Source organism: Dryobates pubescens, chromosome 1 (assembly GCF_014839835.1).
Source record: "Dryobates pubescens isolate bDryPub1 chromosome 1, bDryPub1.pri, whole genome shotgun sequence".
Classification (NCBI taxonomy): Eukaryota; Metazoa; Chordata; class Aves; order Piciformes; family Picidae; genus Dryobates; species Dryobates pubescens.
Window position 1 is genome coordinate 8,535,984 of NC_071612.1, and position 14,944 is coordinate 8,550,927.

Here is a 14,944-nt window from a genome sequence, read left to right on the forward strand (position 1 = left end):
CAAGTCACCAGAAATGATTCCCAGCTGTGGCCATCGCAGTCACAAGGGCTGGCTGCTTTGGCAAAGCCACTCCCCCATCGCATGGGTGGCACCACGTTATACAATAAAGGAGCAACCAACCATGCTGCTCCCCAAAGGGGTCAGGATTCAAGTGCTACCTCCCCTTCTCACAAGAAGGTCCAGGGTAACCCTGCACCAAACCCTCCAACTCCTATGCATAGATAATAGCTAATGCCAGCACCATCCTAGCAAGATTCTGAATCTCTCCTTAAACAGTCTAACAGAGGTAAGCAGAGTACATAGCAGCACTGTCTCACTGGCTGGGTCTCCATTATCAGCTTGCCTGCTGGGATGATTTAATGGCACCATGTCTCATACGGGATAATTTCACACTGCTTCCCTTCCCTTGGTGGGGATACAGCCACCCTTCCCAGGTGCTGCCTGTGAGACAAATAACTCAAATTTGAAACACCTAACTCCTCAAATGAAAGTAGGCCAACAGCATCAAAAGCTCTGGAGGGGAGACGCCATTACACAGCCTCCTTTCTTCAGGAGCCTGGGTAAAAAGCAGTATCTGCCTCAGAGATTAAACCAGAGAGAAGCAAAGCCAACTGTTCTTTCAAATAGACAGTGTAAGCCAATATATGCTGTCAGATCTGTACGACTGTCTGTCCAAGATTATCTCAAAGATACTTATCTTTGTGCCTCTGCTGGTCATGTAGGTTAAGAACTGAACAGGAGCTCCTGAAAGGGGTTAAGTTCATCCGTAAGTCAGAAGCCAAGCAACTTCACTGGGGAGTTGGACTCAGATCCAGAGTTAGAAATGCATTTATAAAAACTGCAGGAGCCAGCCCCTTGCTCAACAGGCAAACCAAGTGACACCACTGAAGATCAAAGTGGTCTGAAACCAGAAGGTAAAGCCTTAGCCCTGCAGACCTTCTGAACCAGAAAAGTTCTCGCCCACTGAAAGAAGTGGAATCTGGCTAGGCACCACTGCACCATCAACAATTTTCTAATCTAACAGTAAGAGTTCATTCTTCTGCTGTTATGAACAGTCTTCCAAACCTCTTAACTTCATCAATCTCAACAGCTTTTGGGTGGTCACCACCTCAATAAAGATTGGTAAGTGAGAAGGGGGATATACAAGAGGTTTACAACCATGTGAAACAAAGATAACACAACTCTCACAAATGCATCCAAATCAGAGAAGCCTGAAAATACACACTATCTTATTTACTGATTTCATGTACAATGTGTACTCTGCTCCAGAAATAACCTAAAGAAAGCCAAGAACTGACTTAGAAAACTTATTTAAGGAGAAAAGAAGAGAAACAGAATTGTTTATAGACCAACGTTGATAGGAACAGCACAAAAATATGCTAAGAAAAGTAGAAAATATTATGACACCTTTCAAAACAAAACATCATATGGTTTAAATCTCCTAAAATGGGAGAAATCTCCTTCTGCCAAAACAAGTGAAATATAAGTGTGGACATGGCTCTGCCACCTGGTTCAGAAGGAAACAAAGGTTTACAGTGAGTTACGCTGACAAAGAGCACAGGATGCTCTCAGCAAGGGCCGACCACAGACAAAAGAGAAGCAGCAGCCAACTGCCCCATGTCAGCAGCACTTGCCATCTCTGCACTGCCCATGCCATCACCAGGTGTAGGAGTGATGAAGTAACTGGGCATGAGAAGAGGGTGAGGAATATCCCAGTGATTCCCAGATCATCAAGAGATACCTCCTCACTCTTTGCAAATGTCAGAGTGGTCACTACTAACATAGGTCATGCACACACCCCTGCCATACTCCACATACCCTTGGGACTGCGAAGCCCACCGTGAAAGGAAGAAATCCCATGGCTCTGTGCAGCTACGATTCAAGGTAACCAATTGGCACTGGGAAAGAGCCAAACTTGGGCTGCCTGCTTATGGACCAGCCAATGCTGTCCAGACTGCTAGAGAACATGTTTTAGGTCTGTGCTAAAGGAAGGCTTCTGGTGCTTTTTCACAGTTCTGAAACCTGGGTGGACTGCAGGTGACCTAGACATCAAGAAACAAGCAAAGGCTGCTTGGGGCTGCTCTCCAGGCAGTGGCAGTGGAGAGCTAGCTCCAGCCTCCCCCCTGTGCACAGAGTGGAGGAAGGAGAGGCACCAGTGTTTGGACAACTGGAACACATTTAGGGGGTGATTTTTCACAGGGCCTTCAGCCAGATCATTTCCTACAACAGCTGTTTTATTACCCATGATAAAACCCACAGACCAAAGACTCCTCCGTCCACCAGGTCTCCCACCACCCCACTCCTACAGGGGCATCACCCACATCAAATCCCACCAATGCAGCACCTACGCTCGCAGGATGCCTTCAGTATCGCATCTGTAAACACAACCAGAAAACAACAGGCAGTAAATCCGCCATCTCCATCTGATTATCTTCCACCAAGCCTTGGGCATATCCAGTTCACCACCTTTAAGCCCAGTATTCAATGCTGGTGATCCAACAGCACCAGCCAAGCACTGGCCCACTGGCCAGCCATCACTTTATAGAAACATTTTTTAGAAGATAGATAACATAGGAAACCTGTGTTTATACTGGCACACAGCAGGCTAAGCCAGACATTAAGTGCACTTGTAAGCCAGCTCTGTCTACACCAGCTAGTCAAAATGTGTTTGGAACTAACGGTGTTTGGAGAGGCTTGTTAGTAGCTGCTGTTGACAATAAATTCTCCAGCGCAGAAGAGTATTCACAGCATCAAAATACAACAGGGTCCCACCTTGGCAGATGCCCATACCAAAAGCACAGCCTTTGGGCAACCAGAGAGAGACACACTGGTGATGGAGACAGACCCATGCCCCTACGTGCAGGGAAGCAGCACAGCCCTCACTTTGCATTTTACATCTCTCATTTCCTTCTTGCACCTCTCCTGGTGTCTGCAGCCTTTCTACAGGGAGCAAAAAACAAACACCTGCCAGCTGGAGGTGGTGGTCAGGGGGGAAAAAAAAGCATCTTGTTTCCAAAACTTTGCAGTCAAATTTCCACTGAACTCAAGGGGTGTTTTTTCTAATCTGAAAGGATTTGTTTGAAGACAGGTGCCTTGAAGAGAAGGGAAACATTCGCAATATGCAGCCTGTATAGCTAAGCGGGGTTTACAAGACATGAAATTTACTACTGCACCTCTGCAGATTTCCATAATTAATGAGATTGCCCCAGGGGGTCCAAAAAAAGACAAAGGAAATTTCACAACAGTTAATGCCTCATTATGGGCAGCAACATCAAGACTACCTGACCTCCTCCTAGAGAAGGAGGGGAAAAACAAAAACGCAAATTCTCTCTCATAAAACTAGGGCTCCCAAACAAACCTTTAGGCAGCTAACGCGTTGTTAAATGCCATTTGTGCATGACACCCGAGCATACATTCATGAATCCGCAGCTCCGTGCAAAGATTTTTCACTTGTAAAGGGCCTCTGACACTTTCCCTGCTGAAATCCACGCAAAGCCACTGCAGCAAACTACAAAATCGCCACTCATGCCAGCAAGTACCCAGCCATTCTGCCTGCACATCCAGCACGATTAACAAAGCACAGCTATCTTCCTAGTTTTTGTTACAGACTTCTCCTTCAATTCCTTCTCAGTCTGCAAACGCAACCACGCAGAAGCAAACCACGCTCCTGGAACGGGACGCGACACGTCATCCCATCTTGAGGTGCCCCCAAAATAGTAGGGTCTGCTCCTAGACTTCTCCAAAATTATATGGTTGTGGCTTGAGAGACAACGTGCTGAAAGTATAATGAGGGAGCATAACATATTACATATGTTGTGGTCCTGCTCTGAAGCTGGGGCTGAGGGACTTGGGCTGCAGTGCCGGACTTGGTTAACTATTAATGGATGACTCAGCTACAACAGTAATCGGTATTTCATGTTGTGTGCCGGCACAACGTTGCCATCCACGTCCTTGACTCGGGCCCCTATGCACCACGGATGAAAAAAGCCACCCACCTTGTAGCACATAATTTCATAGCTGGACATCCACATACCAGGAAACAGGAGAGGGGGGTTATTAACTCTTTGCTCCTTCCTGCAGCTTCACATTTTGCTACTTCCTTCACCTATCACTTAATTAAAAGAGAAAAATAATAATCAAAGGACCTCAAGCGGGTGCCCAGCCTCCCCAGCTTACATGCAGACCACGAGGCCGTTTACTCACCAAACTCCATGTTAAATCACTCCCCTTGCCCCGAACAAGGTGTTAATTCCTGCCCACCCCTGGTCCTACAGTGCTGATGAACCTGGAGCCCGGATTTTCTGCAGATGGCTCTTTCCAACACCATTAGCCTAAATTATCTCTACTCCATTTACCCACATGACCCCATCCAGCTCCACATTGCAAAACAAGGGAGTCACACTGGGCAATTAGGTTAGGAGCACAGAATGATTATGTTAAAAGCTGATGAGCTGAGCTAACTCAATCCAAGGTGTCTGGTGGGGCAGTCAACAAGATCAATTAAAAGCCCTGCAGCCCTAATTGAGAGTTTCTGGGTGCGGTTGATATTACAAGTCAGGGACAATACCCAAGTTCTCATCAGAACTGGCTACCAGGGAATGAAAGCCATCATCCCATTTTACAGCCACTCAAACTTCAAGACACAACTTTAACTCCTCTTCCAGAGATCAAAGCAACTAGAAACCGAAATCAGGCATTGCCTGGACACAGCCAGGGCCCCCGGGCACTCAGCAATTCCTAGCCGTCCCGCAGAGACAGTGGGATCTGCACTCAGGAGCCCAGGTGCGTGCACAGTCAGGAAGGTGTTTCTCCATCCCCTGGGGAAGTACTTCAACACGAAGCCACCTCGAACCCTTTCCGCATGCTTTGCTAAAGCCGCCCAAGAAGCAGCATCCTTCCAGGGCTCCACGACTTCCCTGTACCATCAAGCCCCATCTCCAAATGCTTCTGCGTCTGCCTAAATCCCCACCAGAGACAAGACTCCGGCACCAGCTTTAACTTCAAGCAGGGAAGTGAAATCTCACTCATGTTCAAGGAAGCATTTAAGTACCTGAAGTGCTTTGCTGAAGTGCCTGAGCTCCCAAACATATCAGTTTACCACCTAGTCTCTTGCTGCCAGCAATTGAAGAGAAAAGGCAAATCAACCTCACATTTGCTCTTTCTTCCCTTAAACTCCAAGCAGAAACTCTGCAAGGCTCAGCCACCCCCAAAGCTTACATCCACAGAGCTGTAGAGCAGTTTGCACAAGCACAGGAAAAAAAATATTAAGCTGTATCTAGCACATCATAATGGTTTATTTTTCCAGAGAACAATTGATGGTGTGTTCATTTTTTTTCGGCTGCCTACTGAGATGCTCGTTCTCCTGCCCTGGGAATTTTCCCTCTGCAGCATCTCCTCCCCCAGCTCCCAGACCATCCATTCTCCCCTTTTCAAACTGCACCCATTGTAAATGGCTCTGAATATTAACATAGCCCATTGAGCACTTGCTCCTTTTGTATGGGACCCCTGCGTTTCAAATTGCAGTCGCAGTAGAGAGGAAAAGCCTCGAAGTGATTAAACGCCATGAAGTTGCTCAAAAGGAGACACGAATATGCAGAAGAGGCTGAGGGGTGCTAGGGCCTTTCACTTGACACCTGGGGCTTCTGAAAGAGCTGGAAAGGCTTCTTGCTGGGGATATACTAGCCCATTTAGGCTTCATCATGAATCTCACATGTACTTCTAATCCTAGACTGATTGAGATAATTTCTGCCCCAGCTATGGCTCAATCAAGGATTAAGATGAGAAGATCAGACAGCAGTTGCAAAAGGCTTGCTCCCAACTGCCGTTCTCCAGTAAGCACCAGTAAGTGTCATGGCATGCTGAGGGTGGTCAGCAAATCCTGACACATGTTCACACAGGAAGGGTGACTTTATTTGCAAGTGTATTCATGCATAAGCAGCAGACCCAGAAAGGCACCGACTTGCAAAGAGAGGCTTTGCTGTTAACCCACCAGGGCCATGCCACAGCCCCAAGACTGAAGACTTTCCCCTCCAGACTGCTGAAGACAGTGCTCCAAGTAGTACTAAACTCAAATGTGGTATTGCAAGTTGAACAGAATTTCTTTTAAAAGCACCAGCAGCTCCCAACACTGTTCCACTTCATCAGGAAACCTTCCTTGGACCACCACCCAGGAGGCAGCTGCTAGCTTTGCAGAATTTCTTGGAATTTCCACTCCCTTTCGCCAAGAGGAGGGAGGGGGACCCAGCCACCTGCACCAATCCACATCCCTCTCTTCTAAACCATCCTTCCAAGCCTAGCAGCCCCCCGGGCAGCCAGCAAACAGTGAGGGCTCCACAGCTGCACAGGGCCAGGCACCTCAAGCCCAGGGTGACGATTACTTAATCTTAGTTCCATTATTTCAGCAGGGCTGAAAGTAGGACAGGCAAGGGAGAAGCTGCCAGCAGCACACTCTGCTCCCAGCACTGTCAGCAGGAGAGTCCTCCACTACCTTCTCTTCCAGCATCTGCAGAGGATTACAAGTTACTCTGGAGCCCAAGAGCACCATGCACGCAGGCAGCCACACAGCAAATTTTCTGCACAGCTCCACTCTGCTCTACTAAGCAGGCAAAGAAGCTACTCCAAGATGTGCAAGCAAAGCAACTATCTGACACAATAAAACCCCCAATTTAGCAAGAAATTTAAGCTAAAAGATAATTTTGAACACAAACATCCCATTTAGTTCCCTTAAACGAAATCTTTGCGTGCATACGCTTGAGCACACTAAGTTTGCTCCAGACTCCTAGTTCAAATGCAGTTCTAGGCCCCAAAACCATTGACAGGCACATAAATAATTATCAAAAGCATCCAGATGCTTTGCCCAGCTCTCTCCAGAGAGCAGCAGCACCGTGCAAGCAGCCAACATCCACCCAGCTGGTGCCTCAGGGAAACTTATCCATACAGCCAAACTCCAGAGCCTCCCTGGGAAACCAAGAAGGGCTTTCAGTCCAGCTCTCTGGGACATTTGAGGATTGATTCTGCCTTGTTCTCAACCACACCAGGCACACACTGGCCTAGAGGCAGAACGGGCTGTACACAGATACCCACTATCCCCCAAAAATCTTCCCTTAGTCATTTTGGTCAAACACATACAACACATCTGTTTAAAATAAAACCCTTCATTCATCCAGACCACGGCAGCAATGAATTAGCTATCCAACTGGACAGCCCCAAAGCCTTCTCGCCATTAAATCTGTAGCCAAAATACTATTGCTCTATTACTAACAAGGAAGGGGAAAAAAAAGTCCCTCTCATACATGATGCCTAAAAGAAATGTCCCCTTGACCACTCCTCAAAATTAAGAGGAGAGACGGAAACAATGTATGCAGATAATGTGCCACGTCCCAGAGCCCTGCACCAGGCTTTTCTGGGCACAAAACATTCCGTACTTCACCTTCACCCTGAAGTTCATGCCCTGTATTATACTAATGTAAAAACAAACTTCAGACAAACATTGAAATGCATGAAGCATCTCCAGCAGCTTTGAAGTGAGACAGTGGCACAGAGTGGGATGCTCCTGGCATCCCCCATGGAGCAGAGAGTTTTCAGAGCTGACAAACCCACAGCGGTTGGGTGCTGCAGCTCCTGCAAGGACAGTACAGGTCATGCCAGAGCATTGCAACACGCCCTCCAAAGTGCTGCTCAGCCAGCAAGTCCTGCACTTACATAACTGGCAAGCAGTACTGAGCTGCCTGTTGCTTCTAAGAAAAATAACAAATAAATCTGTACCACACTGCACTGAGTGACTACAGCACACCAGCTTTCTGCCTATCAGTTATGCCTTCTGAAAGCTGGGGAGAAAAATGACAACTCCAGGCTCTCTCTCTTGCCAACAGAGAAATAACAATAGTTTCAAAAGGTCCCAATGCTTTTCTTCAGTACTGATAGTCATGTTGACAAAATATGCAGCATGATTAAGACTGTTCCAGAATCCTCCCCAGTGTGCCGAGCCACATTTTCAAGCCTACAAACAAAAGCTTTATCTCCAACACACTGAAAACCAACTCCCAAGCACGGCTTCAGATTGTGGCACTTATTAGGGGAAAAAAGATAAACTCCTAAGGAGGGATTTTTTTAATAGCATTTTAATGAAGTCAAAGCACAGCCACCACGAGTCACTGAAAACAGGGTTTATCTCCTGTCAGTAATCCAACATGCCCAAGCTTATCACCCCAGGGAACGTGACACCTTCAGTGGGAGACACAGCCTGCCCAGAAGCAATGGAGATGAGGGATTCACAGCTCACCCATCTCACCTCAGTTTATAGTCAGAGGACCTGCACCGCAGGCTGCACATTTCTACATCAGCCCAGGGCCACGGCAAGCCCTTCACATTTGCTTTCTGCTTAAAACACCAAAAAGCCTCACAAAGGAGAAGTGACATGGTAGCTGCAGAGGTGTAACTTTTCTCCAGCACAGGGTGCTTTTATAGAGGACAATGAACTACTAAGGAAAGGGCAACTCTCAACACCAGAAACAAGCATTTATGATCCCACCAAGCATAAAAATCGTGCTTCAGCTTCGTGCCCCTAAACCAAAGTAAGCAACTGAAGTGATGTTTAGTGATTAGGAACAGTATCACTTTAAAAACAAAAGTATGTTTATGTCTGGTTTTCCTATTAGCTATGGAGAAGGAAAACACCCTTAATTTTGTGTTGCCAGGTATGAAAGCTATCACAAATTCCCCCTTCAGCTAATTCTTTGGTTAGTTTAGGATTTACAAAAAGTTACAGAACTTATACTGTTCAAGAGGTTAAAAGATCAACAGTTCACAGGTCCATGGCAGCAGATTTATGCGTGCCACTAGTTCACCAGTATAAGTAAACCAAACTCGAGACACTCAAAAAATCTGTTCCATAACAAAAAGACACTCCTGGGTATTAGCACTGCCCCAAAAACAAGCACAACAATAAATTTGTTCAGACTGGGCTATTAGGGCATTTCTCTGAAGCAACAAAGACCCATTATTTTAACGGGTGTACAGAGATGTGAAATTAGGCTGAGAAAACTAAAAACTTGCAGCAAAAGGTGCCCAAGGCTGAAGGAAGGTTCCTTCAGAGCACACAGCAACAGGTGAAGGGGATGAGTCAGGGTTTCAATGAAGAGGCCACACGTTCCTCTCTGCGTAGTGCCTGATAATTTCATGCAAAACAAGGCATTTCTGCAGCCAGAAGTGAATAACACCAGGGGAACCTGACAAACCTCTAATAATTCTTCTTAATAAGGAGCTGGATGATCTCCAGCAACACTTCAGTGACTGTTCTCTCTCCTGGCAGAGCGGAGGAGTATCTATTACAACTAGAGGTTTTATAGATTCAATAATCTATAAATCTGTTCAAACAGCAGAAAGACCCAGCCACAGAAACACCGAGACACTTTTCCTTCTCCCGTTCTGGATCCATATTTCCCCAAGGTTAGCTAAGAGCTGAGGACACTTATTTTTACAAGTTTACAAGCGCACACACAGTCTCGGTGCTCCTGCACTGTCACTACCAATGAATCGAGCTGTCAAAGCCGAGCACACTTTCCCTTTCGAACCTCCTGTGCTTTATGTGTCTGATGTTGTATTTCAGCTCTTATCAGGTCAGAGTAGCAGTTATACAACGCAAGCAGACGCACTACACTTTATGGGAAACTGCAATCATGTCGTCCTACACTTAAGCATGGACCTGACACTTTAAAACACCCTTCTGAGGGGTCTTCAACTTTGAGTTTCCCACACTGAAGAACTAAAAACCTATTTTTTGATTGGCTGTATTTTTGTATCAGACAGCTGTAACTTCCATAACACATCTATCTTTCCTGTCCCAGGTTCCTCCCACAGGGACAGGAGGGGTCTACTAGCCACCAGGTGCTGGGCTCCAAGCTCAGCTGCCATCCAGGACATGCGATACACCGCAGGTTAGTAACTTTGATAGGGAAGTGCCAAGAGACTCGCAGCCCACCACGCAGCTTCAACTGGAAAGCAACACCTGTTTTGTTGTTGCTGCTGCTGGATATTTTTTCTTGAAACACCCCAAAAGTACCACAAGAGCTCACGACTCTGTGGCAGCCAACGCTCGCTGTCCCATCGGTTTTCACACCTTCCCAGTAAGCAACTCCAAACGTCAAAAGAGAGAGCGTGGCCCCAGAGCTGGGGCCCATATTTGGGCACCTGGGTGCGGGGCGCGATGCTGGCCCCAGCGCAGGGCTGGGACGCGCCCCGGGTTGGAGCCCCAAGCCGGGCGTGGGATGGAGGGATATCCTAATAAGGGTTCGGGAGCCTAAGTCGGCCGTTATTTCCAGTAGCTCCCTTCCTTAAGAAACCAAACCCGCTCCCGACCCTTCTTCCACCGAGACACCCCAATAGAAGCGAAGGAGAGCCGGTCCAGAGAAGGGCCGGGCGGGCACAGAGCTCCTCTCACCCGGGCCCGGCCCGGCACCCGCCGCCTCCCCATCGCCTCCATCCTTGCTTGGGCTAAGGACCAGAGGAGACCACGGACAGCGGGAGAAATTTCACACCGCGCAGCTCAGCGACTACAAGGCGGCACAGATCACTGTACTTTTAAAAAAACCCAAACCTAAGTTTTGTGGAGTTTTGTTCAAAGGTGGGTCTTTTATTTTCCAACTCCCCAAGCTCCCGGCGCACAGCCCCCGGCGGAACGGGACTACCCAAAACCCTGCTTCACCCCCAACCCCTTACCCCCCGGGATCCCTTCCCGGTACTCACACGTGCCGCGGCCAGCGGGGCAGGTCCTGGGGCACGGCGGGCAGCGCCAGCCCACCGCAGCTCAGCAGCTCCTCGCCACAGGCACAGCCGGCGGGGCAGTCGGCGGCGGCCGAGCCCAGCAGCCCCAGCAGCAGCAGCAGCGCCGCCGCCGCTCCGCCGCCTGCCCGTGACGGCACCGCCATTTTGTATCCGGCACCGGAGAAGGTCCGAGGCGGGAGAAGGCGGCAGGAGCGGCCCCGGCGCGGAACGCAGCTGTAACACCGCGGGGCCCCAGAAGCGTTCAGCGCCGCTCCGCCGCCCACAGCATCGCCTCGGCCGCCGGCGGCGCGGCCCCACAGGGCGGTCACGGCACCGGCATCCACCCGCCGGCAGGCGGGCAGGCAAGCACCGCCGGGTGGGTCAGGTCCGAGTCTCCGCCGCGGGGAGCGCCTCCTCCTTCACGCTGCACAGCTCCGGCCCAGCAGCCTCTGGAGCTCCCCTTCGTCGGTGCGCTCCCACGGGGCTGAGAACCGCAGCCGACCGCCGCCCGCTGCTCGACCGCCGTTGGCCCAGCCCGACCCCACCGCTCCCCACCCGGCCCGAGCGCCGCTCGCCGCGGACCCACGTTGGCGACACCGCAACATGTAGCCGCGCCGCCCCCCGCACGCCCGCCCATTGGCTGGCGGCCGTCCTCCGGCGTGCCCGCGCGCCTCGCCATTGGCCGGAAGGCCCCCCCGGCGCGGCGCCGCTGCGTCCCATTGATGCCGGCTTCTTGTCAATCAGGGGCGCCAGGGCCCGCCTCCCTTTCCCACTCCAGGTGTGAACGCGGGCGGCCGCCCCCCACCCCGCGCGGCGCTTCTTAAAGGGGCCGCGCTCCTCGCTGTGCCGCGAAAGTGAGTCAGAAATCCGCCTCCCGCGGGCACGGACGAGCAAAAGCAGGGCCTGTCCCCCCGCACCCCGATGTGCCACACAACCAGGGGGACTCTTCTGGTGGATTAATCACTTGAGCCAAGTTGCATATCAAACCTAAATGGTGGGGTCCACTTCCAAAATTTAGCTCTACTTTCTAAAGCTGGGCACACACCAGGTGTACAGGAGCACACAGCACAAATCAGGGTGAAGCACGACTTATTGGATGCCTGCAGCAAGATCCTCATGGGCAAAATTAATTGCAAAGCATCACGATTAATATCCGAATCCTTCATTTTGAGGCTGCTCTGGAACAGAGCAGAGAGCATCCAACTAGTTTTGGTGAAGGTTGGATATGCCCCACGTTGCGTGCATAGGAGGAAACTCTGGAAATCCTGAGGGAGGAAAAGTCAGCTTTGAGAAAGGACGTGATGCGAGGTGCACACGCTGGGTTTGTTGATGGGTTAAGATCTTGCCCCAGGATGAGGGGTTTGTCATTTCAGCATTCCCACCTGAAAGCTCAAGCAGGCGCTGTGAGGAGCAAGGCTAGCTGTTACTGGTGTGGCAGTTCACTGTTCTCTATTTACTCCACCTGTGCAACTGTTTGGCCTTTGGGACAGCTTCAGTTGTATCAGATTGCAGCGATTAATGATAAATGGAAAAGCCAACCTCTGCTTCTCCCTGCTCAGCACTGAGGTGACCAGGACTTCCAGGCATCCTGTCCCACCTTCCTGGGGACAAAACACTCCACGTGCCAAGCCTAGGTGATGCTCACTGGTGCAGAGGCTCTCAGCAGTGTGGCCAGAACCACTCAGCATCCCTTGCTGTATGCAGCCTGGCACCGGGACCCTTGTGACAACGATCCTTTACACCACAGACTTTCCAGGAGGGATCAACAGGCTTTCACTAGTTAAAACCTGGTGTTTAGGCTCCTGTTATGCGATTGGGAAGTAAGGGGGGAAGTGGGAGAGTGGCTTGGGGTCTTACCTCAGCTTTCAAGAGCAGGACAAAACAGGAGAATGGCTTACATTTAATCCCCTATTTTATTTGAAATCTGTTTGCAAATTAAAAGCAAGAGCTCCTGTCCCTGTGGGAGGAACCTGGGACAGGAAGGATAGAGGTGTTATAGAAGCTACAGCTGTCTGACACAAAAACATAGCCAATCAAAAAGTAGGTTTTTAGTTCTTCAATGTGGGGAAACTCCGTTGAAGACATTTTTATGCAGCAGATTTCTCTTGCCCTATTAGGGAAGGCATCATGAAAATTAAAAACCAAACAACAACAAAACCCCCAGCAAACTACTTTTTGCCCTTTCACAGTGTTTTTTTTTTTATTATTATTAATCATAACAATTAATTTTAATACTTTAAAATGATTCTTGCAACCTCTAACCTCAACCCTCACTGATTTAAACTCACACCTACAACACAGGACTCTCACATCACACCACGCAGCTGCCATTGCAGTCCCCACCCCCAAAGCCTCTCTGCTGTTCCTCGCTGTGCACCGAAAATAATTCAGCAAGGGTGCTCGGTTCTCAGTTGTGCTCTCCCTCCTGCCCAAGTCCATGCCTTTGCTGGAGAGGAGTCTGCATACAGCATGGTGTAGGTTTCTTCCTTGAACCTCATTAAATCTAATTAAATCGCTTACAAAAGTATTTATGAAAACAAATTTTTAAATGGCAAAGGCATGCCAACAAGGAAGATCTTTCTAATTCTGCCCGAGCCTTTTTGTGGATTTGGAGTCAGTTCAGAAGTGCACACTTGGAAGGTAATTGCTGACAGCATGCAGAATCCATCAAGCTATAATTAACACTCTACTATTATTCTAATTGCCTCACTCAAGCTTCTGTGTTTTTTAATTGTAGAGCAATTTGCCAATAAAGAATTTAATTGCAATACATATTTTATACATTTTGGGACAAAGTACCATTATTTTCACTTCAGCATAAAAGATCCTCAGTTTTTACTAGCTTGCTTTATTCTTTTCTGGGATTTTGGTTTTGCCTTGATAAAGGAATTTGATTGCAGCCTCTTGTGAAATTAGTAATGATATAATATATAGGAATGCCTGGGGGCTCCAGTTCGGATCATGACTCTGTTAAGCTGGGAATTGTACATACATGTAGCAAGACACAGCCCTGAGGAGCTTGAAATCTAAACAGAGAAGACAAACTGAGGTGAGAACAGAAGTATTATCCCTCTTTTACAGCTGGAGAACTGGAGCTCCAGATGACTCACCTGAGGTGACCCTGCACACCTGGGGTGCAGCCAGGCTCTCACACCAGCCCTAAATACAGGTCACCCTTCTTTTTAACAGGAACTTATTTTGTGTCTCCTAGCTCCTGCAAAGGTACAGCTCACACCATTTGCAAGCCAGACCTTCCAAATTACTTCTAACCACCTACAGTCACTTCTCATAAATGCCTCTGCTTTCAGAACAATATCCAGTGTTGAACAGGAGCCCTGGTGAGGCTGCAGAGTACCCCAGTAAATGTGATATAGTGGATGGAGGATGACAGCAGCTCTGTCAGGCTTTGTGATGTGTTTGACTTCGCCTGGGGCACCCTGAGAGTTGGAAACAGTGAAATAGAAAAAGGATGGACCTCAGCTCATTTGAGAATTTTCCTTCCTCCAGCTTGGTGCTTCTGTCAACAAGGACACAGATATCTCCATGACAATGTTTATCTACTTCCAATTATGCTCATAATGGCTTTCTACCCAATCTTGATGGTGTTGAAATTTGCATGATGTCTGACACCTATGATTACAACCCATTATATTGTCATGCTGGTGCACTGCCCCATCAATCAATATTATTATGGTGACAAATGCTTAAAAAGGTTACAGGAGGTTTGCTTCAGGGACAGTGTACAAGATTTCAATGATTATTGTGCACAGTCACATTTATACGTAGTTAACAGTGGTCTTTGGTATTAGCTGCATGTGTTGTCTCTTGACATCTAGGTTGCAAGAGATAGTTACTCTGGTATGACCAGATCAACCAAAGCATCAGCATTCCAAGGGTTTATTAGTTCATCTGGTTACACCAGATCTGCAAGGACAATTTTATGGAATCTTGCCACCCAAACGTGGTCTCTGTCTTCTTTGGATCCCAGCCCTGCTCCTCAGAGCTCATTTTGTTGGAACCACCTGCAAGATGTATGATGTGATCCAAAAGTGCCTATCAGCAATGACTAATGATAACATCACCTCTTACTGCTATAATAGGTGAAGCCTCTTAGCAGGAGGCAGCATATGACAGTGAGAATTAAAGGAAGTGATGACCAAGTCAAGCTTCAGTATAGGGTCAC

The 14,944-nt window shown here is 48.5% G+C and overlaps 1 protein-coding gene across 1 annotated transcript in view; it reads right to left on the reverse strand.

The window, feature by feature from the left end:
• LRIG1 (leucine rich repeats and immunoglobulin like domains 1) overlaps nt 1-11,007 on the reverse strand; it is a 97,815-nt gene extending 86,808 nt beyond the window's left edge. Inside the window, exon 1 of the mRNA XM_054167845.1 lies at nt 10,744-11,007. Coding sequence (XP_054023820.1) covers nt 10,744-10,925 — 182 coding nt within the window. The 5' untranslated portion in view covers nt 10,926-11,007. The remainder of the gene's footprint in view (nt 1-10,743) is intronic.
• Between the last annotated feature and the right edge of the window lie 3,937 nt (nt 11,008-14,944).